Source organism: Rhinatrema bivittatum, chromosome 16 (assembly GCF_901001135.1).
Source record: "Rhinatrema bivittatum chromosome 16, aRhiBiv1.1, whole genome shotgun sequence".
In the NCBI taxonomy this organism is placed as follows: domain Eukaryota; kingdom Metazoa; phylum Chordata; class Amphibia; order Gymnophiona; family Rhinatrematidae; genus Rhinatrema; species Rhinatrema bivittatum.
The window spans coordinates 29535817-29559294 of NC_042630.1; the positions used below are offsets into that span (position 1 = coordinate 29535817).

The 23478-nt window shown below is 43.9% G+C and overlaps 1 protein-coding gene across 1 annotated transcript; it reads right to left on the reverse strand.

The window, feature by feature from the left end:
* On the reverse strand, window positions 1-22957 carry LOC115078772 (proline-rich protein 36-like). The gene is made up of 2 exons (XM_029581788.1): window positions 20682-22957; window positions 1-271 (listed from the first exon to the last, which is right to left on the reverse strand). The coding sequence occupies exons 1-2, from the start codon at window positions 22554-22556 to the stop codon at window positions 233-235; spliced, it is 1914 nt and encodes a 637-aa protein (XP_029437648.1). The 5' UTR covers window positions 22557-22957; the 3' UTR covers window positions 1-232.
* Window positions 22958-23478: the final 521 nt, after the last annotated feature.

Below are 23478 nucleotides of genomic sequence, written 5' to 3' on the forward strand. Positions count from 1 at the left end.
ATTTTTAATGTATATTTTACTACACATTTCTTTAAAATGATCAAGCAGTAATGCTGTTAGGTTCAGTAATATATAGTTATACAAGTAAAAAAATTTACCCATAAAATAAGACATTTATTTAATGTGTCTGTGTACATAGAGGGCTGCACATCTTGCTGAAATGACAGATGTGTACTTAATGCTGAATGCAGATAGTCCGAGCAGGCAAAACATTTCAATCTAGTATCGTCTGTTACTTTCTTCCTTTTTTGTCTTCTTTTTGTTTCTTATCCTGGGAAGAAATTAAGAAAAGGAAAATTGGTTCTTACCTGCTAATTTTCGTTCCTGAAATACCATGGATCAGTCCAGACAGCAGGTTTATGCATTCCTACCAGCAGATGGAGGCAGAGAACAAAAACTTTGAGGCACTGCTACATAATCAGGAGTGCCACCTACAGTCCCTCAGTATTGACCTGAACCCAAGCCAAAATGTCTACCTTAACAAATTCTAATGAACCTGGGACAAACAGATGCTTAAAGTTGCAGCCCTCTGAAAAAACTAGGCCCTCTTAACCTGACAGAATGCACATCTGAAACTATGTACACTTCTCATTACTCTGAACATATCACATATCAGCTCAGCAACATCCAAAAGCGAGGAAGTCTTTCAAAAGATGGGGATGGGGCTCTGGATTGATCTTTAGTACTTCAGGAACGAAAATTAGAAGGTAAGAACTAATTTTCCTTTCCTGTTCGTACCCTAGATAAGTCCAGGCAAGTGGGATGTACCCAAGCCCCTCTATTCTGGGAGGGAACTCAAAAACTCGCAGCAACACAATTTCACCAAAAGACGCCTCCTCCGGCGCCCATTCATCCAAGCGGTTATGTTTGATAAAAGTGTGAAGCGAAGACCACGTCGCCGCATGACAAATCTCCTGCATAGAAAGCAGTTGACATTCCGCCCATGAGGTTGCTTGTGCCCTAGTGGAATGCGCTTTCAACCCCTCCAGCACCGATCGGCCCTTACAGATGTAAGCTGAAGCTATCATGTCTTTCAGCCATCTTTCAATACTGCCCTTAGACGCCTTATTTCCCTTCTTAGTGCCACTGCACAGGACAAAAAGATGATCAGATCTCCGAAAGGCATTTGTCGCCTTATGATATCGCAAAAGAATTCTGCACCCATCCAGCAAGTAAAGCTCCCTCGCCATAGGAGCATCCGCAGACAAATACGGCAAGGCCGGTAACTTGATCACCTGCTTAAGACGAGAGGAAACCACCTTAAGCAAAAAAAAGAAGGAACCGTACGTAAGGAAACCCTTTTCTCTGAAAAACGCAGGAAAGAGTTTCTACAAGACAAAGCTTGCAGTTCAAAAATCCTTCTAGCTGAACAGATAGGCACCAGGAGAACAGCCTTCAGGGTTAAGTCCTTTAGAGAAGCCTTCTTAACCGATTCAAAGGGAGGACCACACAGCACCCGAAGAACTAAGTTCAGCTTCCATGCTGGACAAATTTTCTGAACGGGAGAACACAAACGTTTTGCTCCTTTGAGGAAACGAATCACATCCGGATGAGACGCCAACGGTCTTCCCTGGATCCTACCTCGAAGGGAACCTAAGACTGCCACCTGAATCCGAAGGGAATTATAGCCAAACTGTTAGTCAAACCGCTTTGCAAAAAGGTTAGACTCTGTAGAACATCCACCTTCAAAGGCTGCACCTTGTTCTGCAAACACCAGGATTCAAAGACTCTCCACACTCGGACATAAGCCAAAGATGTGGAAGGCCACCTTGCCTGAAACAAAGTCGTAATCACAGGCTCCAAATAACCTTTCAAGCAGAGCCATCGCCTCCCAACGGCTAAGCCGCTAGTCAGAATTCATCCTCCCAGTCTGAAATTACAGGTCTCTGCTGCAATAGCCTGGACAGATGGGCCACGCGAACAGGACCGTCCACTGCCAGAAGATCCACAAACCACGGCTGGTGCAGCCACTCGGGAGCCACCAGAATCACCGTACCCAAATGAAGCTCGATGAACCACAGCACTCGATCTATGAGAGGCTGCGGTGGAAACACGTAGAGGAACAAGTGTGTCGGACACAAGAGAACAAGAGCGTCAACGCCCTCCGATCCGACCTCCCTTCTGCGACTGAAGTTGACATGAGGCCACCGCTGGTCTGCCCAGCCTGGCCTAAGTCAAGGAGAAGGCCTCTGCCAATAACTCCCACCCCCATATCTAGTCGCTACCTGCTGAGGAAGTCTGCCAGCACGTTGTGCACTCCGGCTACGTGGGAAGCTGCTACACTTGTCAGATGTTTCTCTGCCCAAACAAAAAGTTCTTGCGCCGCCAGTGCTACTAGAAATATACGCCACTGTTGTCACATTGTCCGAGAACACTTGCACTACCTTATATTGAATGAGGGAGAGAAACTCCAGTAAGGCTCTGCGCACTGCCCTGGTTTCCAGCCAATTGATGGACCAGGTTACCTCCTCTGAAGACCACTGCTTCCTTAACACATCGCCCCCAACCAGACAGGCTGACATCCGTGGTCATCACCACCCAGTTGGGCACTTCCCGATCCATCTCTTTCTCGAGATTGTGCCGAGATGCCCACCACGAGAGACTAGAACTGGCATCCTCTGGCAATGGCAAAGGAAGCTGAAATTGCTCCGAAAGCGGATTCCAATTGGATAACAGCTCCCTCTGTAGCGGGCACCTGTGAGCAAAGGCCCATGGAACTAACTCCAGCGTAGAAGCCATGGAACCCAGGACCTGCAAATAATTCCAGACACTGGGAACCGACAGGTGCATCAGCCGAAGGACCCGACTCTACAACTTGACTACCCGCTCTGTAGTCAGAAACACCTTCCCCATCCGGGTATTGAAGCATGCCCTCAGATATTCCAGCAACTGGTTCGACTTTAAATGAATTTTTGCCAGATTCGTCACCCAGCCCAATGAATCCAGGAGCTGCCGGACCTGCTGGACTGAATGACAACATTCTATTTCCGACTTCGCCCATACTAACCAATGGACAAGGTACGGGAGCACCAGGATATCTTCCTTTCTGGGCCGCCACCACCACCATTAACTTTGTGAATGTATGTGGCACAGTCGCCAACCCAAAGGGAAGGGCTCAAAATTGGAAATGCTCCCCCCAGGAGCCTGAACCTCAGGATCCGCTGATGTTCGGCCCGAATGGGGATATGGAGATAAGCTTCCAACAAGTCTGACGACAGAAATTCCCCTTTTTGCACTGCCGCTAACACCATACACAATGTCTCAATCTGAAACCGCAGCACCTGGAGAGCAGCATTGACCTTCTGCAGATCGAGAATGGGCCAAAAAGTCCCCTCCTTTTTGGGCACCATGAAATACACGGAGTATTGACCCTGCCCCCTCTACAGAGGGAGCACTGGAACAATGGCGCGCAAGAGCTGTAGCCATTGCAAAGTCTCCCCCACCGCATCTTGCGTGGCCTGGGAGACTCAGCAGATTACAAAGACGTCCCTGAGCGGATGAGAAAATTCCAAGGCATAGCTGTCTCTCACCACCTCCAGGACCCACTGGTCCGACATGATCTTGGTCCACTCCTCTTAGAAAAGGAACAACCTTCCTCCAATAGCCTCTGGAGAGGAGCAGACCTGCCCGCCTTCAATGAACATAAGAACATAAGAAATTGCCATGCTGGGTCAGACCAAGGGTCCATCAAGCCCAGCATCCTGTTTCCAACAGAGGCCAAACTAGGCCACAAGAACCTGGCAATTGACCAATCTTCCGCCTCCCCCTTGGGGCCTACCATCCCTTGGAGGCCTGCATTGGGCTCGAAAAGACTGCTGTCTGCCCAAACTCTGCTTTTGCACTGCCGGCCCCGGGATCCTGCTAGCACAAAACTACCTTGCTTCTCGGAATCAAGCTTGTGGAAGAAAAACTTCTTGGGAATTTTCTTGTCCTCAGGCAACATATTATCATTCGACTCCCCCACTTGCTTCATGAGCTGCTGAACATCCTCTCCAAATAGCAGCTTTCCCTTGAAGGGGAGGATAGACAGCTGCACATCTGTTGACCAATTTCGTAGCCATAGGAATCTCCTCACAACTAATGCTATCTTCTGGTGGAAGTCTGGATCATGTCGTACAGAGCATCAGCCAACTCCCGCCTCCAAGCGGGTTGCCTGCACTGCCTTAGCCACAGTCCCTTACTGCTTGTGTGCCTTCTGTACCCAGCACACTCACTGCATTGAACTTCCGCACACTGCGGCATGAAGACTCCAAGCCGAAACCTCAAACCTTCTTTGAGCAGGATCTCCAGATTCCGAGCTTGGACATCTTTTAGAGCTTCTGCTCGGGCTCCTGGAATGGATGTTTTCTCCAAGACTCCAAGATCTGCTCCGGCCAGTGGTATAGCTTCGCCATAGCTTTCGCTACCTCCAGGCCTGCCTCGGGAGATTCCCCCTCCAGATCTACCTGCATCTTCACTGTCATAGACTACGGAAAGGCCTTAGGGGGTCTTCTTAATCCCTCCAGGACCAGTTCACCCCTTCATCATCTGAGTCCTCCCAGGTTTGTTCCAGCAAGGGATATAGCTTAGCCATAGCTCTGGCTACATTCAGGTCCGCTTTGGGAGACTCCCACTCATGATCCTCTAACTTCTTCACCTTCTTGGGTAAAGGAAAACTGCCTTAGGAGGCACCCGCAAGTCCCTCTAGGACCGGGTTCACCCCTTAATCCCCAAATCTTCCAACACCTGGGGAACCAGCGAACCTAACTCCTCTCTGCGGCACAACTGAACTACCCAAGGGCAGTCAGCCTCAGCAGTCGAAGATCCACTAAATCACTGACCGTGACCTTGTCCGGCACCACTACAGTTTCCTGCCACTAATCAAGCCCATCCGACTCGTCTGACATGTCCCTGTCCTCAGGCATGGACCATCCCAGCCCAAGAAGATGCAGGATCCCTCAAGATCCTGCCTGCTTTCCCCCCCCCGAAGCTTTTTAGTCACAAGGAGTTTCCTGGGAAGCGGCCACCTGGATCCTGCCTCCTGCCTCCTTTCCAGCCAAATAGGCTTTGTGAAGAAGCAGGCCAAGATCTGCTGAAAACTGCTCCGAATCCGAAGAGGAGCGATCCTGCCCATCATCCCCCTGGCCCTCCATCCCTTCCCTGTCAAGAGCAGGCAAAAGTGGGCAAGGGGAATCCCGAGGCTCTGAAGCAGCCTCTTAGTTCCTGCCATGTGCTTTCAAAATGGCCACCGGTGCCTCTGACACCCCCCTCCCCCGGGTCCTGCAGCACTGGCCCGGCCGACCTTGTGGTCTGACCACCCTTCATTGGGATTCTCCAGAGGTCCCAGCTCCTCTAGGCACCCTCTGCACACAACGCGGCTGTACAGTCAAACTCTTCTCACACTGCAGCCGCAGCAACTTTTCCGGCGTTAAGCAGGCATCGGCCTGAATTGTGGTCGGGCCTAAAAATAGCCCATGCTGCTGAACAAACACCGCTGGTGGCGCATGCCTGATGCTAAGCTAGCACCCGTATCAGCAATCGGGAGGTTTTGCCCTTGCTCACCCAGCCCTGCCTCCTGGCAACTCAGCCAATCGGCACCTGAGCAGCTCTCTTCACTTTCTTTTTTTTTTTTTTTAAAGGCACAGACACTGAATAAAGGAAATAACCAGCAAACAAGAAAAGCACAAAGAAAAGGGCTGCTTCCCTGCTTCTGGATGCAGAGGGAGCAGATTCTGGAGGTGAGGACTTGGAGGGGGTGAAGGAACCAGGATACTGGCTTCCATCTCCCCTGACCGATAAAGGCTGAGCTAGCTCAGGGATCACCAACCCCCCGCTCGCCCTGCTCAACCCAAGGGATGGCCCACAAAGGAACCTAACACCTCGGGGAGCCTTCCAGGAATCTTCTGTCTTATTTTTTTTAATCAAACTCCAGACTGCAAGTTTGCACCTCTACCATCTGCTGGAGACAGAGAAATACTGAGGGACTGCAGATGGCACTCTCGGTTATGTAGCAGTGTCTCAAAGTTTTTGTTCTCTGCCTCCATCTGCTGGTAGGGATACATAAACCCACTTGTCTGGACTGATCCGGGGTACGAACAGGAACAGCCTGATTTCAGCAAAACAATTTATAATCACATTGCTTAAGCAAGAACTTCATAGAGCAAAATCTCACAGATCCAAGCATATATGGGTATGTGGTAGAATTACCCCCTAATTGTGCTTCTACTGTCTGAGAAGACCAACTGGGTTTTGTAACTGATTTTCTAAGTAAACAATAGTGGTCAAGTTAGCTTGTGTTTGTGTGTTTAGGTATATAGATAATATGCTTCAAGGCAATATTTGCATTGCACCTGCAACACCTGAGAAGTCTTGCATCTCAAAGCAAAAACAGAAAATAAAGAAGGGAGGGAGACACCACTCTAAGTCCTGGGGCCCCAACAACTCCTACTCCACCAGGTAACGCCGAAACAGCTGCTGACCCAGGCCCGCTCTGAGGACGGATGGCGTCGTTAGAAGTGAGTCCTATCAGTGAGGGAGCAGCTGGAAGTATGGCGGCATTAGAGAGAACGGGGGGGGTCCTTTCATCTCCTCCCCACGTGGAGGGAATTATCAGCGAGGTCTGAGCTGGGACCGGCAAAATGGAAGCCGGAACAGTCATGAAGAGAGCTCAGCCTCAAAGGATCCAGGACACTCAAGGTATATCTCTATCGCAAGAAATAACTTTTCTACCATTTGTACCAAGTGAGAAACCAAAAGTTGTTACTATGGATCTGATATGGCAGGCGATAAAGTCGATGCAAAGTGCCATAGTAAACTTGTCTACAAATATAAAAGAAATGCAGACGGTGTTATATAATTTAACTCCTGAAATAAACCAGCATTCTGTGAATTTGTTAAAAGTGGAAGAAGAAATTAATCAGATAAGAAATATTCAGCTTTCAATAATTAAAGGAGAATCTGTGTTGGAGAAGAAAGTGGAAAGCACAGAGAATTCTATAAGATACAACAACTTAAGGATTTTAAACTTTCCCAAGTGTAAAATGACTTCCCCAAAGGAACAATTAAAGAACTATTTTCAGGAAGTATTACTACTACCATCTGATATGTTACCGGTGATATTGAAGGCATATTTTCTTTTGAAGAAAAATGAGCAATAAAATGAAAACCTACCAGAAAATCTTCCAGTAAATGGAACTTTGTTAAATGTTACAGAACTAATAGAGACTTCCTATAGTTCTCAAATTGAAATGCGAGGAACCTTATTGGTAAAATTTAAATTCTCAGAAGATAGAGATAATGTATTAAAATTATTTCTAAGTAAAAGATCTTGTTTATATTTGGGGCAAAAATTGTGGTTTTACCCTGATGTCTCTAAGGAGACTCAGATACGATGAAAAAAGTTCTTATTGTTGGCTAATCAGGCCAGAACTTTTGGTATACAGTTAAATATCAGATTCCCTTGTAAATGTATAATGAAAGTGGATGGAATAAGATTTGTTTATTATGAGCCTGAACAGCTAGAGAAATACTTAAGAGAGTCGACAGAACCAAGAAACTGAGCAAATTATGTCATCCTCTAAGTTGTAGGGTAAGAAATAGTTTACTCCGTAATCTCCCAATTTTTGAAAGTGCATTATTTGGTCTTTATTGCTCTAAAGTAGGATCCTCTCTCTCATGTTATTTGGTAACAGGGAGTCTTAGATGATTATATTGTGCAATTGAGTAATGTATAGAATACATATTTATCCTAAGTCAGGGTAATATATACTGTGATATTCTATGTACTCCTGAATTATGTTTATTTGCATTTGAATTTGTATTCAAATTTGACATTTCTAAAATTAAAAATAAAAAAAAAAAAAAGGAAAAATCCAAACAGGATAGCACTGCCTTGAAATAAAGCAGTAACCAACATAGACAGAAATAATTCAAACCATTAAATGTAAGGTATAAGGCAAGATCATATTTAATTTAAAGTAGATTTCATTCAGTTACTGTATTTCCCTGTCCCCAGAGAGCTTACATTCTGTTTGTACTTGAAGCAATTGACAATAAAGTGACTTACCGAAGGTCACAGAGTGTCAGCAGGATTTGAACTCTGGTTGCAGCCCACTGCTCTAACTACTGTTCCACTCCTTTGGCCCACAATCATTTCTCTATTATACTAGGCCAAACAAATAATCCTGGCAAGCCAAAAATAGTCTTTTGTTTTTGCAGAATGATATCTGGAAAGTGAGGAGGGTTACAAATGCTGAGACGCGATGTCCTGATGAATGGGATAAAGACTCTAGAGTAGATGTCTTTCATATGCCCCTGAGGAAGCTTAAGGGTGAAACACTGGCCGTGTTGGGCTACTATATGTCAAAATAAAATTCATTAAGAGTCTGCCTTAGACTGATGGAGGACTATTTTTAAGAAAAAGAAAAATTCTAACAAAAATATTTTTGAATAAAATAAAACTTTAAGAAGGTGAATGATCGAGAAGACTGGTTAGTGTCTTGGTGAAAGTCACATAACGTCAGGCTTGCTGACACCTTCTATTGCTATTATCAAAAAATTTAATTTGGTTCCACCTTGATATTGACAGAATTTGGTTACGGTGGATAATTTGACTCCTTTTGTTAATAGATTTCAATTACCCCAATATTGACTGGGTAAATGTAACATCAGGACTTGCTAGAGACATAAAATTCTTGGATGGAATAAATGACTGCTTTATGGAGCAATTGGTTCAGGAACCGATAGAGGGAGCTATTTTAGATTTAATTCTTAGTGGAATGCAGGATTTGGTGACAGAGGTAACTGTGGTGGAGCCACTAGGCAACAGTGATTATAACATGATCAAATTTGAACTAATGTCTGGAAGGGGGACAGTATGTAAATCTACAGCTCTAAAACTAAATTTTCAAAAGGGAAACTTTGATAAAATGAGGAAAATAGAACAAAACTGAAAGGTGCAGCTGCAAAGGTTAAAATTGTACAACAGGCATGAACATTGTTTAAAGATACAATCTTAGAAGCGCAGTCCAGATGTATTCCAAGCATTAAGAAAGGTGGGAAGAAGGCAAAACGATTACCGGCATGGTTAAAAGGTGAGGGGAAAGAGGCTATTTTAGCCAAAAAAACATCCTTCAAAAATTGGAAGGATCCATCTAAAGAAAATAGGAAAAAGCATAAGTATTGTCAAGTTAAGTGTAAAACATTATAATGCAGACTAAGAGAGAATCTGAAATGAAGTTGGCTATATAGGCAAAAACGCATAATAAAAACTTTTAAAAATATATCCAAAGCAAGAAACCTATGAATGAGTCTGCTGGACTGTTAGATGATAGAGGGGTTAAAGGGGCTCTTAGGGAAGATAAGGCCATTGCAGAAAGACTAAATTAATTCTTTGCTTCTGTGATTACTAATGAGGATGTTGGGGAGATACCAGTTCCAGAGATGGTTTTCAAGGGTGATGATTCAGATAAACTGAACCAAATTGCTGTGAACCTGGAAACTGTAGCAGGCCAGATTGACAAGCTAAAGAGTAGCAAATCACCTGGACCGGATGGTATGCACACCAGGGTTCTGATGGAACTAAAAAAATGAAATTTCAGATCTATTAGCTAAAATTTATAACCTATCATTAAAATCATCCATTGTACCTGAAGACTGGAGAGTGGCCAATGTAATCCCAATATTTAAAACGGGCTCCAGGGGCGATCCGGAAACTATAGACCAGTGAGCCTGACTTCAGTGCCAGGAAAAATAGTGCAAACTATTCTAAAGATCAAAATCACAGAGCTTATAGAAAGACATGGTTTAATGGAACACAGTCAGCATGGATTTACCCAGGGCAAGTCTTGCCTCACAAATCGGCTTCATTTTTTTGAAGGGGTTAATAAACGTGGATAAAGGTGAGCCAATAGATGTAGTGCATTTGAATTTTCAGAAGGCATTTTGACATAGTCCCTCATGAGAGACTGCTAAGGAAACTAAAAAGTCATGGGATAGGAGACGGTGTCCTTTCATGGATTACAAACTAGTTGAAAGACAGGAAACTGAGAGTAGGATTAAATGGTCAATTATCTCAGTGAAAAGGATAAACAGTGGATTGCCTCAGGGATCTGTATTGGACCAGTGCTTTTCAATATACTTATAAATAATCTGGAAGGGAATACGATGAGTGAGGTAATCAAATTTGCAGATGATACAAAATTATTTAGAGTAGTTAAATCACAAACGGATTGTGATAAATTGCAGGAGGACCTTGCGAGACTGGAAGATTGGGCATCCAAATGGCAGATGAAATTTAATGTGGACAACTGCAAGGTGATGCATATAGGGAAAAATAATCCATGCTGTAGTTACACGATGTTAGGCTCCATATTAGGAGCTACCACCCAGGAAAGAGATCTAGGCATTATAGTGGATAATACATTGAAATCGTCGGCTCAGTGTGCTGCAGCAGTCAAAAAAACAAACAGAATGTTAGGATTAGGAAGGGAATGGTGAATAAAACGGAAAATGTCATAATGCCTCTGTATTGCTTCATGGTGAGACTGCACTTTGAATACTGTGTACAATTCTGGTTGCCGCATCTCAAAAAAGATATAGTTGCAATGGAGAAGGTATAGAGAAAAGCGACCAAATGATCCCCACGCTCTTCAATATTTACCTCTTACCCCTATGTCAACTATTAACCAATCTGAACCTCAAATACTTTCTATACGCAGATGACGTCCAGATTGTCATCCCTATCAAAGAATCCCTTATTAAAACTATTAAAATCTGGGAAAATTGCCTTCAAAATATTGACAACCTCCTCTCCAGTCTAAATCTAATCTTAAATTCTGCAAAAACTGAACTCATCATAATTTCCCCCGAAAACAGTTATCTCACCGCAAATCCTCCATCCGGCTTTCAAACATCACACGTAAGAGACCTAGGAGCCATCATTGATAATCGGCTAAATCTTAAATCTTTTATTAATCAAACCACTAAAGACTGCTTTCATAAACTGCACGTCTTAAAAAGAATTAAATCACTTTTCCATTTCCACGACTACAGAACAGTTCTGCAATCAATAATCTTCTCTAAGTTAGATTATTGTAATTCCATTCTATTAGGTCTCCCATCTTCTCATACTAAACCTCTCCAGATGGTTCAGAACACGGCGGCCAGAATTTTGACAAACACAAGAAGAAGAGAACACATATCTCCGATTCTCAAAGACCTACATTGGCTGCCAGTGCACTATAGAATCTTATACAAGTCCATCACCATCATCTACAAAGCATTCCATCAACTCTCTCCGCTTAACCTCCAAATACCATTTAAAAAACATACCTCTACCAGACCTATCAGAGAGTCATACAGAGATTCACTACAGGTTCCACCTGCCAAAACCTTTCACCATACAACGCTCAGAGACAGGGCTTTCTCTGCAGCAGGACCTACCTTGTGGAACTCCATCCCACCAGAACTGAGACAGGAACCCTGCCTTCCTACATTCAGAAAAAGACTCAAAACCTGGTTATTTATGAAAGCCTTTCCAGACACAAATTGAACTTTCTCTCAACCAAATCAACTAAGACCTCCCCTCAGGGTAAACATAAACTCTAACAACTCCATAATGTTATTTCTCATTAAATGAGCAGGTTTTTTATGTTGCTTTTATTATATACGGTATATTATATACGGTATATTATATACGGTAGATGTGACTCGGTTATTTACAGTTTCGAATAATAGAAGGACTAGGGGGCATTCCATGAAGTTAGCAAGTAGCCCATTTAAGACTAATCGGAGAAAATTCTTTTTCACTCAACGCACAATAAATCTCTGGAATTTGTTGCCAGAGGATGTGGTTAGTGCAGTTAGTGTAGCTGGGTTCAAAAAAGGTTTGGATAAGTTCTTGGAAGAGAAGTCCATTAACTGCTATTAATCAAGTTTACTTAGGGAATAGTCACTGCTATTAATTGCATCAGTAGCATGGGATCTTCTAGGTGTTTGGGTAATTGCCAGGTTCTTGTGGCCTGGTTTGGCCTCTGTTGGAAACAGGATGCTGGGCTTGATGGACCCTTGGTCTGACCCAGCATGGCAATTTCTTATGTTCTTATGTTCTTATGTTCTTATATATACGGTATGTTATATATTATATATTATATTTTATTATATTATATAAATTTATTATATACGGTATATTACCTTGTTACTCTTTTTATCACATTGTTAATTTTCTATCGCTTTCCTTACTTTCCAAGTTACTTTATGTCCCTGTTTTATTGTAACTGCTATTTCTTCTTATATCACATGTTAATGTTCTAAGTTTTTCTCCTCTTGTCACACCCTGTTAATTGTAAACCGACATGATGCGACTCCCATCGCGAATGCCGGTATATAAAAAATTAAAATAAATAAATAAAATAAAGGGGATGGAACAGCTCTCCTATGAGGAAAGGCTAAAGAGGTTAGGACTGTTCAACTTGGAGAAGAGTCGGCTGAGGGGGGATATGATAGAGGTCTTTAAAATCATGAGAGGTCTAGTACGGGTAAATGTGAATCGGTTATTTTTTCTTTTAGATAACAGAAGGATTAGGGGGTGTAGCACATTTAAAACTAATTGGAGAAAATTCTTTTTCACTCAACGCACAATTAAGCTCTGGAATTTGTTGTCAGAGGATGTGGTTAGTGCAGTTAGTGTAGCTGGGTTTACAAAAGGTTTGGATAAGTTCATGGAGGAGAAGTCCGTTAACTGCTTTTAATCAAGTTGTCTTAGAGAAGAGCCACTGCTATTACTGGCATGGGATCTTCTTGGTGTTTGGGTACTTGCCAGGTACTTGTCGCCTGGATTGGCCACTGTTGGAAACAGGATGCTGGGCTTGGTGGACCCTTGGTCTGACCCAGTTTGGCAATTTCTTATGTTCTTAGGGTAAAAGAAGGATTAAAATGAATGCATGTCAAAGGCACAAATTCTAGTCATGTGTCAAGGGGTGCAGAGCATCAGCAACTGACATTTTGATAATGTCCGATCTGGGATGCATTTTTAATTTTTCAGCATTGATAATGTGACCAAGAAAGCACAGCAAAACCTGATTCCGGGAGGTCAGGATTTAGGCGTAGGCAATTTCCTAAAGTGCCAAGTATCCAAGGCCAAAGAGAAGCCTGCTTCTGCTTGTTTTAGCACCATTGGTTAGTACAGCTTCAAAGGGGTGCTGGCATGGTACTCTGCATAATGGGTGCCAAGTCTGAAATCTGCCCCTCAGTTCTAGCTTTCCAGTTTCATAATTAAAACATCTTGAAATATGCTGTTCCCCTAGCCTCCCGATCCATATCAGACTGGCAAACCTTCTTTCCTGAATGAAATACAAATGTCTTAATGTAAGCCTGACTTTTCTATCAATCCAACTGAATTCTGATGTTTATGAAGCTTATGAAAGCTGCATGAATGGACATTACCTAAGGCTGAAGCCCCAAAGACTGGTACTACTGCTCAAAGGTTTCTAATCTGTGCTAATTCAATCCCTTTGTGTCTTATTGCAATCTGTCCAATTTATGTGCATGTATTTTCTGTATAACTAAAACAAAAATAGTACATCTCCAAAGACATCAATGGAAATAATAACAGAGCTCCTGTAACTTGTTTCAAAATACTTTCATCACTTGTCAGATAGTTTTTCAAACACTGCTGCATTTACATACCTAATAAAAACAAATTGTGAAATAGCAAAACCCTAGGTTTCTTTTTGTTTCAGTAAAAAAAAAAAAGAAAGCTTTTAAAAGCAGCCATACTCCCAACTTTGCTCACGCTGTCAGCCTCTCTACCAGAGAAATCAGCGCAAAATACCAAAATACTCATTTCATGAAGGGTGTGCAAAAGAAAACAGATAAGTCATCCCCCAGTTGACGCAACACAATTTTCAGATTGTTGGAAGGCAATGGTAATATCACAAAATTGGGATGAGCAATCAGTAGATGTTTTAGTAAATACCTGGAATACCAGTATAACATAGGCTTGTGATACCCTGGCCCCAGCGACTGAAAAATGGGTTAGTATTAAGAAAAAACCTGCCTTATGGTTCTCTGCGACCATGAGAGAAAAGCAAAGAAATCTACATAAAGTAGAAAGGAAATGGAGGAAGTTCTGTACAGATACTTGAGACAAGAATGTCAAGTATCATTAATGGAATATAGAAGGTATTGCCATGAGGCAAAGCGTACTTATTATACTCAGGGGTAGATTTTATAAAACTATGCCCGCATGTACTTTGTTCGCGTAGCCGCACGTATCTTATAAAATCCAGGGTCGGCGCGCGCAAGGGGGTGCACATTTGTGCACCTTGCGCGCGCCGAGCCCTGCGCGCGCTGCCCGTTCCCTCCAAGGCCGCTCTGAAATCAGAGCAGCTTCCTAGGGAACTTTTCTTCGGCCTCCCCCCACCTTCCCCTACCTAACCCACCCCCCCTACCTTTATCGCGAAAGCTACGCCTGCTGGCCGGCCACCGCCGCGTGATTTCCCGGCCGGGGAGTGATTTCGGAGGCCTCGGCCATGCCCCCGAAACGCCCCCGGGCTGGAACCACACCCACAGCCACGTCCCCGAATGACTAGGCGCCGCAACATGCCCCCCAATATGCCCCTGGGAAAGCCCAGGGACTTACACACGTCCTGGGGCTTGCGCGCACCGCCGAGCCTATGCAAAATAGGCTCGGCGCGCGCAGGGGGGTTTTGAAAGGGTTACGCGCATTGCGGCACATAACGGTGACTTTTCATACCTGCACATGGACGTGCAGATTTTATAACATGCATGCGCCGATGTGCGCATATTATAAAATCCGCTACCTGCGCACACATGCATGCCCGATTTTATATTGGCTTGTACATGTAAGGGGGGGGGCATTTTATAAAATCCGTGCAGCGATGGTCTGGGCCTTTCCCCAGTTCCCTCCCAGTCCGCTTGGAACTTCCTGCACCCCCCTACCTACCCTGCTTGCCTTTTCCCCTCTCCTCCACGACCTCTAAAACCCCTCTAACAATGTTTTTTTTTTCCTATACTTACCTGCTCTGTGGAGCAGTAGTAAGTTGTGTGCAACAGCTGGTTGCTGGCGCGCACTTCACCGGGACAGTGCCCAATGGCATTGTCCCAGCCGGCCCCTGTCCCTTCCTTTTTGCTTTTCTACCTCTTCCACGCATACCTGGAGATAAGTGCTTGGCTGTGGTGCACGCGGCCCAGCCACGCACATATCTCCCGGTATTGGTGCATGCTGGGTTTTAAAATGTACCCGTTAATAGGCCCTTGGAGTTGTTTTGTATTGTAAGAAATTTAACTCAAAAACCTATCAGGTATGACCAAAATATGCTTAATTGTGATCCATTAGCAGATTATTTTCAAGAAAAAATAAGGGCAATACAATTTCAGCTATATAAAATCTGAGCAAGAAGTGGTTGAGACAGAAATTAAATGGTCGGTTTTTCAGCCTTTGAAGGAATTAAATACTGCTCTGAATGTATTAAAGAGTACCTCATCTCCGTTGGACTCATGTTCATTTATTAAAAAATGAATAAAATAGTTCAGCCGTGTACCAAAAACCTTGGTACAAAGCTGCAATAAAGACACTCAAACAAGAATTAAGAACCAAAGAAAAGAAATGGCGCAAGGATCCCTCCCCCACTCTTCTAGCTACTTATAAACACACTCTCCACTCCTACAGAACGGCAATCCTTAAAACCAAAAAAGACTACTATGCCCTTAAAATCCACAACTACCAACATAATGCCAAAGCCCTTTTCGCTTATGTCTCGAGCCTTACAAAAACATCACCTCCCCTTACCGCTGAGAACGATGCCTTAGACAAATGTAATGAACTAACACTCTATTTTCACAACAAAGTCGACAAGCTTATGTCTTGATTCTTCCCTCCCTCCCCCCCCCCACGCCACCCAAAAAAACCCCAAACATCTCTCTCAACACTTTCGAACCGACCTCTGCCTCGGAGATAGTATCAATCCTAAAGAAAATGAAACCCTCCTCACACCCGGAGGATGCTATCCCGACAAAATCTCTTCTCACCATCCCGGAGATTATCGCCAAGCCATTATCAGAAATCATTAACTGCTCTCTTTCCCTCAGACAATTCCCTCCGCATGGAAACAAGCCACCCTCAAACCCATTTTAAAGAAACCGAACCTAGACTCATCTGACCCTTCAAACTTCCGACCGATCTCTAATCTCCCATTACTAGCTAAACTATTGGAAAGAGTAGTCAACCTACAACTTACCGACCACTTGAAACAACATTACACTTTATTCCCTGCACAATTTGGCTTCCGTAAGTTCTTCAGTACAGAAACCCTCTTCATAACCCTCATGGATACCCTACTCAAAGGACTCGACAAGGGACAGTCATACATTCTAGCCATGCTAGATATTTCTGCTGCATTCGACACGGTCAACCATAACATACTAATTGATCGCCTCTCTGAAATAGGTATTTCTGGAATTGCCCTCAGCTGGCTTAAATCCTTCCTCAGTAATAGACTCTATAAGGTCAAAATTGGCAACCATGAATCTAACCCCATTAACCTGAACCGTGGGGTCCCCCAAGGTTCCTCCCTCTCCCCTACACTCTTCAATGTCTACCTACTACCCCTGTGCCAACTCCTAGCTGATCTCGGTTTATCGCACTATATCTACGTGGACGATGTCCAAATACTCATCCCCATCACAGAATCCTTACCTAAAGCCCTCAAGACCTGGGACAGCTGCCTCACCTCCATCAACCAACTCCTAACTAACCCTAACCTCTCCCTAAACACCACAAAAACTGAGCTACTTCTCATCTCCCCAGGCCACCTCAACCTCCTCCCCTCTGATCAGCCATCTCCCTTTCCCCAGCACATCAGGGATTTAGGTGTCTCCCTGCACAGCCATCTGAACTTAAAAAAATTTATCAATAACACCACCAAAGTTTGCTTTTATAAACTACAGGTCCTTAAAAAACTAAGACTCCTCCTCCATCACAATGACTTCCGAACTGTCCTCCAAGCCACTTTATTCAGCAAAATTGACTACTGCAACACCCTACTTTTAGGCCTTCCCGCAATTTCCATCAAACCACTCCAAATGCTGCAAAACGCAGCTGCTAGAATCCTGACCAACTCTCGCAGAACAGATCAAATTACGCCAATCCTTAGAGATCTCCATTGGCTTTCAATACCCTCCAGAATCCTCCATAAGACTCTCACAATCATCCACAAAACGCTACACAACCAGAATATTCATTGGCTTAATGATTCCTTGCACTATCACACCTCAAACAGACCAACCAGAGCTGCCCGTAAAGGATCCCTGTCTATACCCTCTCACAAACTCACCCACCACGTCTCCACTAAAGATCGAGCCTTCTCCATAGCAGGACTTACATTATGGAACTCAATGCCCCCCGACCTATGCCAAGAACAAAGTACAAAAACCTTAAAAAAAACCCTTAAAACTTGGCTATTTAAACTGGCTTATACATAATACCCCCTGCTCCCTTCCCCCCAAAAGCATCCATCCTTCACCCTCCAAAGAAACCTTGGACCCTAATTTATATAACTTTCAGTTAATTTCAGAATATAGTTTTTATACAGAATCTTGTAAATAGTTATTCTATCATTCTTTTATCCAAACACCCTCCTTAAAGGCCTATTTTCTTCCTCCACTTTCCCATCTTGTTCCTTCTCCTCCCTGTTACATGTAACTTTATTTTTCCACTCTCTAAATTATGTTTATTAATCCTGTTATCTGTAAACCGATGTGATATGCAAATGAATGTCGGTATATAAAAGTGTTTAAATAAATAGTTTAGTTTATTATCATTTATTTACCGTTACATCAGACATGCCTTCACAACGGTTTACAAAGAATCGAACACAGATATGAAATACAATATATCATAAAATAGTAACGGCTAACTCTATTAAAAATATGAAATAAATTAGCTGTTAAAGAGAAAGATAAAAGCAAATAAAATCACATAAAACTCTAAAAGGGTACATTCATGACTAAAACGATAAACAGACAAACTCAAAATAAATAAATGGAATACTCTTAACAGTTCAGCGAGCCCGATTATCTAGATTCAATAAAAAATGTAAAGGATGAGGCCTTAAAAATTATATTAAAAGTGATTAATTGTTCATTGAGGGAAGGAATTGTGCCTGATATGCTAAAACAAGCTACTATAAGACCTATATTGAAAGATCCTATATTGCCTATAGATGTCATTAATTATCGGCCTGTATCAATTTTGCCAACCATTTCAAAGATCTTAAAGAAAAGTGTGTTGATATAGTTTGAAGATTAAATGAGAATCAATTTAGTTTCTGACAAAATCATAATAATATTGAGCTTTTGATGATGATATTGTTGAACACATTGTTATCTAAGATGGAACAAGGTAAAACTGGAATCTTATTCCAATTAGGTATCTCCAGTGCAATTGATACTGTGAGTCACAGTATACTTTTGTCCTGGTTACGAACTGTTGGGATAGCAGGAACAGTATATAGTCTGAGTCCTTTTTGGACAACAGAAAACAGTTTGTGTGAATAAAGAACCAAAGTTCCTCCTGGTGGAAGTTACTGATTGGAATTCAAGGTTCTGCTCTTTCCTCAGTTCTTTTTAATTTGTATATTGCCCCTTTGTGCTCTATGTTATAGCCAGGAGTGATTTAGTGAGAGGACCTGGGTGATTTAGTGAGAGGAGTGAATAAAACCTCCTCTCACTAGCACTAACTCGTATGCAATAATGGAATGTAAACACGAATCATCCAACCTCAAACCCTCTCTCACTAATTCCTGCTGAATATTTATCATACTATTACCATTCACAACTGTCATATTTATTCATTTGATTACCTATGTACCGTTTCATAGTCTTATTTTTTCACTTGCTATTCTAATGTATCAATAGGCTGAAATGTAAATATTGTGCTGTTCAATTTCTCCCCTTCCATCCCAAGTTTATTTTCCTTGTTTTTTGTAACTTTCCCTCTCCCTTTTTCTGATTCACTGTATTTAAAGTTCAAGGTTCTTATTGAAAATATTGTTTTTTACGTTACGTTAAGCTTTACACTCCTTGTTATTTGTAAACCGGGTTGATGTGATGCCTATCATGAAACTCGGTATAACAAAAACAATAAATAAATAAATAAATAAATAAATTTATTATTTATATGCTGATGCCCTTCAGATATATATATATTGAGTGAAGTGGTTGGAATGATATTCATAACATTTAATAAGTTTATGTATGAAATAAAAATACTGGATAGGTAGTAATGGTTTAGTATTAAATGTTGCAAAGACAAGATTGTTGTGGGTAGGGAAAATATCTTTGGAAGGAAATTCTTGTTTATAAATTTTGAAGGCATAATATTCCCTATTTTATCAGAGATAAAAAGTTTGGGGGTATATTTAGATTCGCAGCTCAGTATGAAGCCGCATATCAGGCAATTAGCAAAGGTAGCATTTTACAAGTTAAAACTACTTAGGCCTTTGAAATATTTGCTCCCTAGAGATATCTTCAGTATTTTCTGCAATCACTTGTACTTGGTCATCTTGATTTCTGAAGCACAATCTGTATAGGTTTGTCTGACAAATCTTGTATGTATTACAATTGATACAGCATGCGGCTGCATGTGTTCTGATTGGCTTATCAAAGTATGATCATACTGCCCTGGCACTGAGAAACTTGCAATGGTTGCCAATCAAGTTTAGAATGTAATTTCAGTTAATGGTGATAGTCTTCTAATTATTAGGTGGAAAGTCATCATGTGTTCTTTGAGATATACATCCCATTGGTCCTGAGTCCATCTGGCTACACGCTAGGAAATGGAGAAATTACTAACCTATAATTTTGTTTTCCTTAGTGTAGACAAATGGACTCAGCATCCCTCCCACGGCTGCCCCAGAAGAGGTAGATATTACGGTGTTCAGGAAAGGGTTGATATTGTATGAAATGTTTATATATTACTGTTTTGTTTTGAATATATTGTTTGTTTTATGTAAACCGCGTTGAACACAATGTTGTATAGAATTTTATGGTATACAAGTTTTAAAATAAATAAATAAATCACATTAAAAATGTTCACCTTTTCTTCACCACGGATTTCAAGGATTCTTGTAATTACAATTTAGGATCACTGTATCTCCCCACTTTGAACAACACACCCCAAAACCTCAGATAAATTCCTGAATTAAGGAACAGAGATGGCCCAGTTATCTCGAATCCTAGTTAACCTTTTTTTTTGCCAGATGTATTTTAGATGTATTTGCAGGTTTTTAAAGACTGAATTTTCTTAGGGGCATGCTACTACATTTATACCTCTTTTTTCCAGAAATAACTCTTCGGCTGTTCAAGGTACAGTCACACTTGAGATGTATGAGTGGTACTAAACAAGATCCCATTGGCAGATGCTACAGCAGCAACACCACTTGTTTAAAATTCATACGGATAATGCTGGGTGCATTTTTTTCCCATGGGCATAAAAAGGGAAAAACAGTAAGAAGAAGTTTTAAAGTCTTATTCCTATTCCAACTCATTAGTGGAACAGAGGAAAGCTAATATTTCAATTATTTGTTATAAGTGAGGGAATTATTGGGTGCGGGGGGAGGGGGCATGGTATGACTGCTGCTGTAAGAAATGAATGATGTTGCCAACAAGGAGTTGTTCCTCACCAAGTTTGTTTGCATGGTATTGCCAAGGTTTTTCCACACCTTGCGCATGCCACCTTGTATCTGGGACCAGAAGGAACGGGACTGCATCTGCTGGTCATAGCTCACATCTTTCATAGCACACTTGTACTGCTCCAAGTCTTGGCATGCGACCACAGGCTTCTCACACTCCTTCTTTAGGCGGCTGCAAAGGCACTCCTTATAGTCACACGCCACCCTTTGGAAGTGTCTGCGGATGAAGTCTGTGCTGGTCAGTCGTATTCCGGGCACTCTGTAAGCGATGTCTCTCACTCGGGACATGCTGCCAGCTGGGCAATTACAGTACCATTTGCTCCATGACTGCCAGATGTACGCTCTGTCTTCCAGAGAGATGCCTCCACTGATGTTCTCTGGCGGCTCAGTAATTGGGTTGTGGTCAACAAGGTCAGGTGAATTGACGAGGGTCACAGGACGGTTATCTGGAGCTGGCACTGGCACAGGTGTGGTGGTCACAGAGGAGGGTATTGGGGGAGACGAAAATGAGGCTTCTCCAGAGGATATTGCTGGTGGTGAAGGTGAGAAAAGAGAGACCTCTATAGAAGGCACAATTGGTTGGGAGGAAGGCAAGGTTGGTGATGGGGGAGAGACCTCCATGGAAGGAATGGCTGGTGTGAGGAGGGAAGGTATGACTTGTGGGGAAGGCTGTGCCTCCATGAAGAGTGAGGCTGATGAGTTGGGTGAGGAAGCCATCACGGAGGGCACAGTTAGTGGGTTCGGGGAGGCCTCCAAGGAGGGCACAGCTGGTGTAACAGGAGAGAATGAGGCATCCATAGAGGGTACAGTTTGTGCAGTGGGGAAGACTTCCATAGAGGGCACAGCAAGTGGGGGAAGGGAAGAAGGAAGTGGGGAGGGAAAGGCCATGGTGAGCACAGCTGGTGGGTTGGTAGAGGCCTCCTCCATGAATGGCACGGCTGGTGGGGGGAGAGACGGTATCTGTGGGGAGGGGGTTGCCATACCTTGTGGATTGGGGAAAGCTTCCTCCATGGAGGGCATGGCTGATGGGGGGAGGGAAGGTATTAGTGGGGATGGGGAGGCAGTGGATGACACAGCTGGAGGTATGGGGGAGGCCTCCTCAATGGAGGACATGGCTGGTGGAGGAAGGGAAAATATTAGTGGGGAGGATGCCACAGAGGGCACAGTTGGTGGGTTTGGAGCGGTGTCCATGGAAAGCACAGATGGTGCAGAAAGAGAGGCTTCCATGGGGGGCATAGCTGGTGGGTTGGAGGAGGTTTCCTCAACAGAGGGCATGGCTGGTGGAGGAAGAGAAGGTATTAATGGGGAGGCATCCATGAAGGGCACAGTTGGTGGGTTGGGGGAGGCGTCCATAGAAGGCACAGCTGGTGCAGAAGGGGAGGCCTCCATGAAGGGCACAGCTGGTGAGGGGAGGGAAGGTATTAGTGTGGAGGGGGCCATGGAGGGCACAGCTAGTGGGTGGAGCAATTCCTCAATGGAGGGCAGCGCTGCTAGAGGGAGGGAAGGGGAGGCGATGGAAGGCACAGTTGGTGGGATGGGGGAGGGCACGCCTGGTGCGGAGTCGGAGTCCTTCAGGAGGCGCGGGGCTGCCGAGGAGGGCAGTAGGGAAGGGGCATTGGATGTAGCAGGCTCTGTGGAAGCCACGGTTTGTGCAGAGGAGAGAGCGGTCGTGGAGAAGGGCCCCAACTCAGGATAGGCGCCGGCCACTGCCGGATAAGTAGAAGCCAGTTGCGGGAGGTAGCCGGGCGTCAGGTAAGGGGCAGTCGGCGGGTAGAAGGGCGCCGCCATCTCACTGCCCTGCGCCAGGAGGAAGGCGGCGAAGAAACGCTTGACGAGTCCGGCGGGGTCCGGGGGCGCCGCTCCCATCTCACAGGCTCCCCGCGACCCCCCGCCCCCCCACCACCGGGGAGCCGCGGCCGGGCTTCACCCCTGCCGCCCGTCAGGGGACCTCGCGGGGTCGCTTCCGTTTCAAAGGCCCAGTTCAAAGATGGCGCGTGACGGCGCAGTCCGTGTGCCCCATCGCGCGACGCCGGTTCTTTCCCGCACGAGCGCGCGACCTGCTGCAGCAGCTGCTGTCCTCGAGGCCCGGCTGCTCTCTTTCCCGCTCGAGCGCCTGACGCAATAATCCGAGCTACGACGGTCTGGAACGAAGGGCGCATGTCTTTTGCAGAAACCGGGCTGCACTGTAAATAACATCAGCACAGATTTACTGCAGCCCAGATACGTTCGCTTAAATTAGCAACGGCACTGACCATGTCAGTATCCCAGCCACCCCATGCCCTATCCATCGGGCGTTACTGGCAAAGGAAACACAGGCACTGAAAAAGGGAAGTAGGCCACCGCGTCCCTTATCGCTCCTGCAAATTAAAGCCGGTTCTTAAATGTGTGCTGACTCCTCATGAATACTCAGTACATGCGTCCACAGGACCACAGTGGGCAACCTGTGATGGTTAACTGGTTTCTTGACTCTGGGAGTTTAGCCAAGGGAAGTCTTGTCGTACCCTTCTGCTACATTTTTATTGAGAGTGTAAATAAACGTGCATAAAAGGGAGCCAGTTTATACAGAAGGCAATTTTCAAAAGGATTTACAATTGTAGCAATTTTCAAAAGCCATTTACCTGCCCAAAGTGCACTCACTCCTATTAATAATTCAATGGCATATATTGTAGCAATTTTGAAAAGCCCACTTATGTAAGTAAAGTCCTTTACATGTGTAAAAAAAAAAAAAGGTTTTGCCCTGTACTTTTGAAAATCAGATGCGTAGTGTATCTGGATATCCAGAAATCAT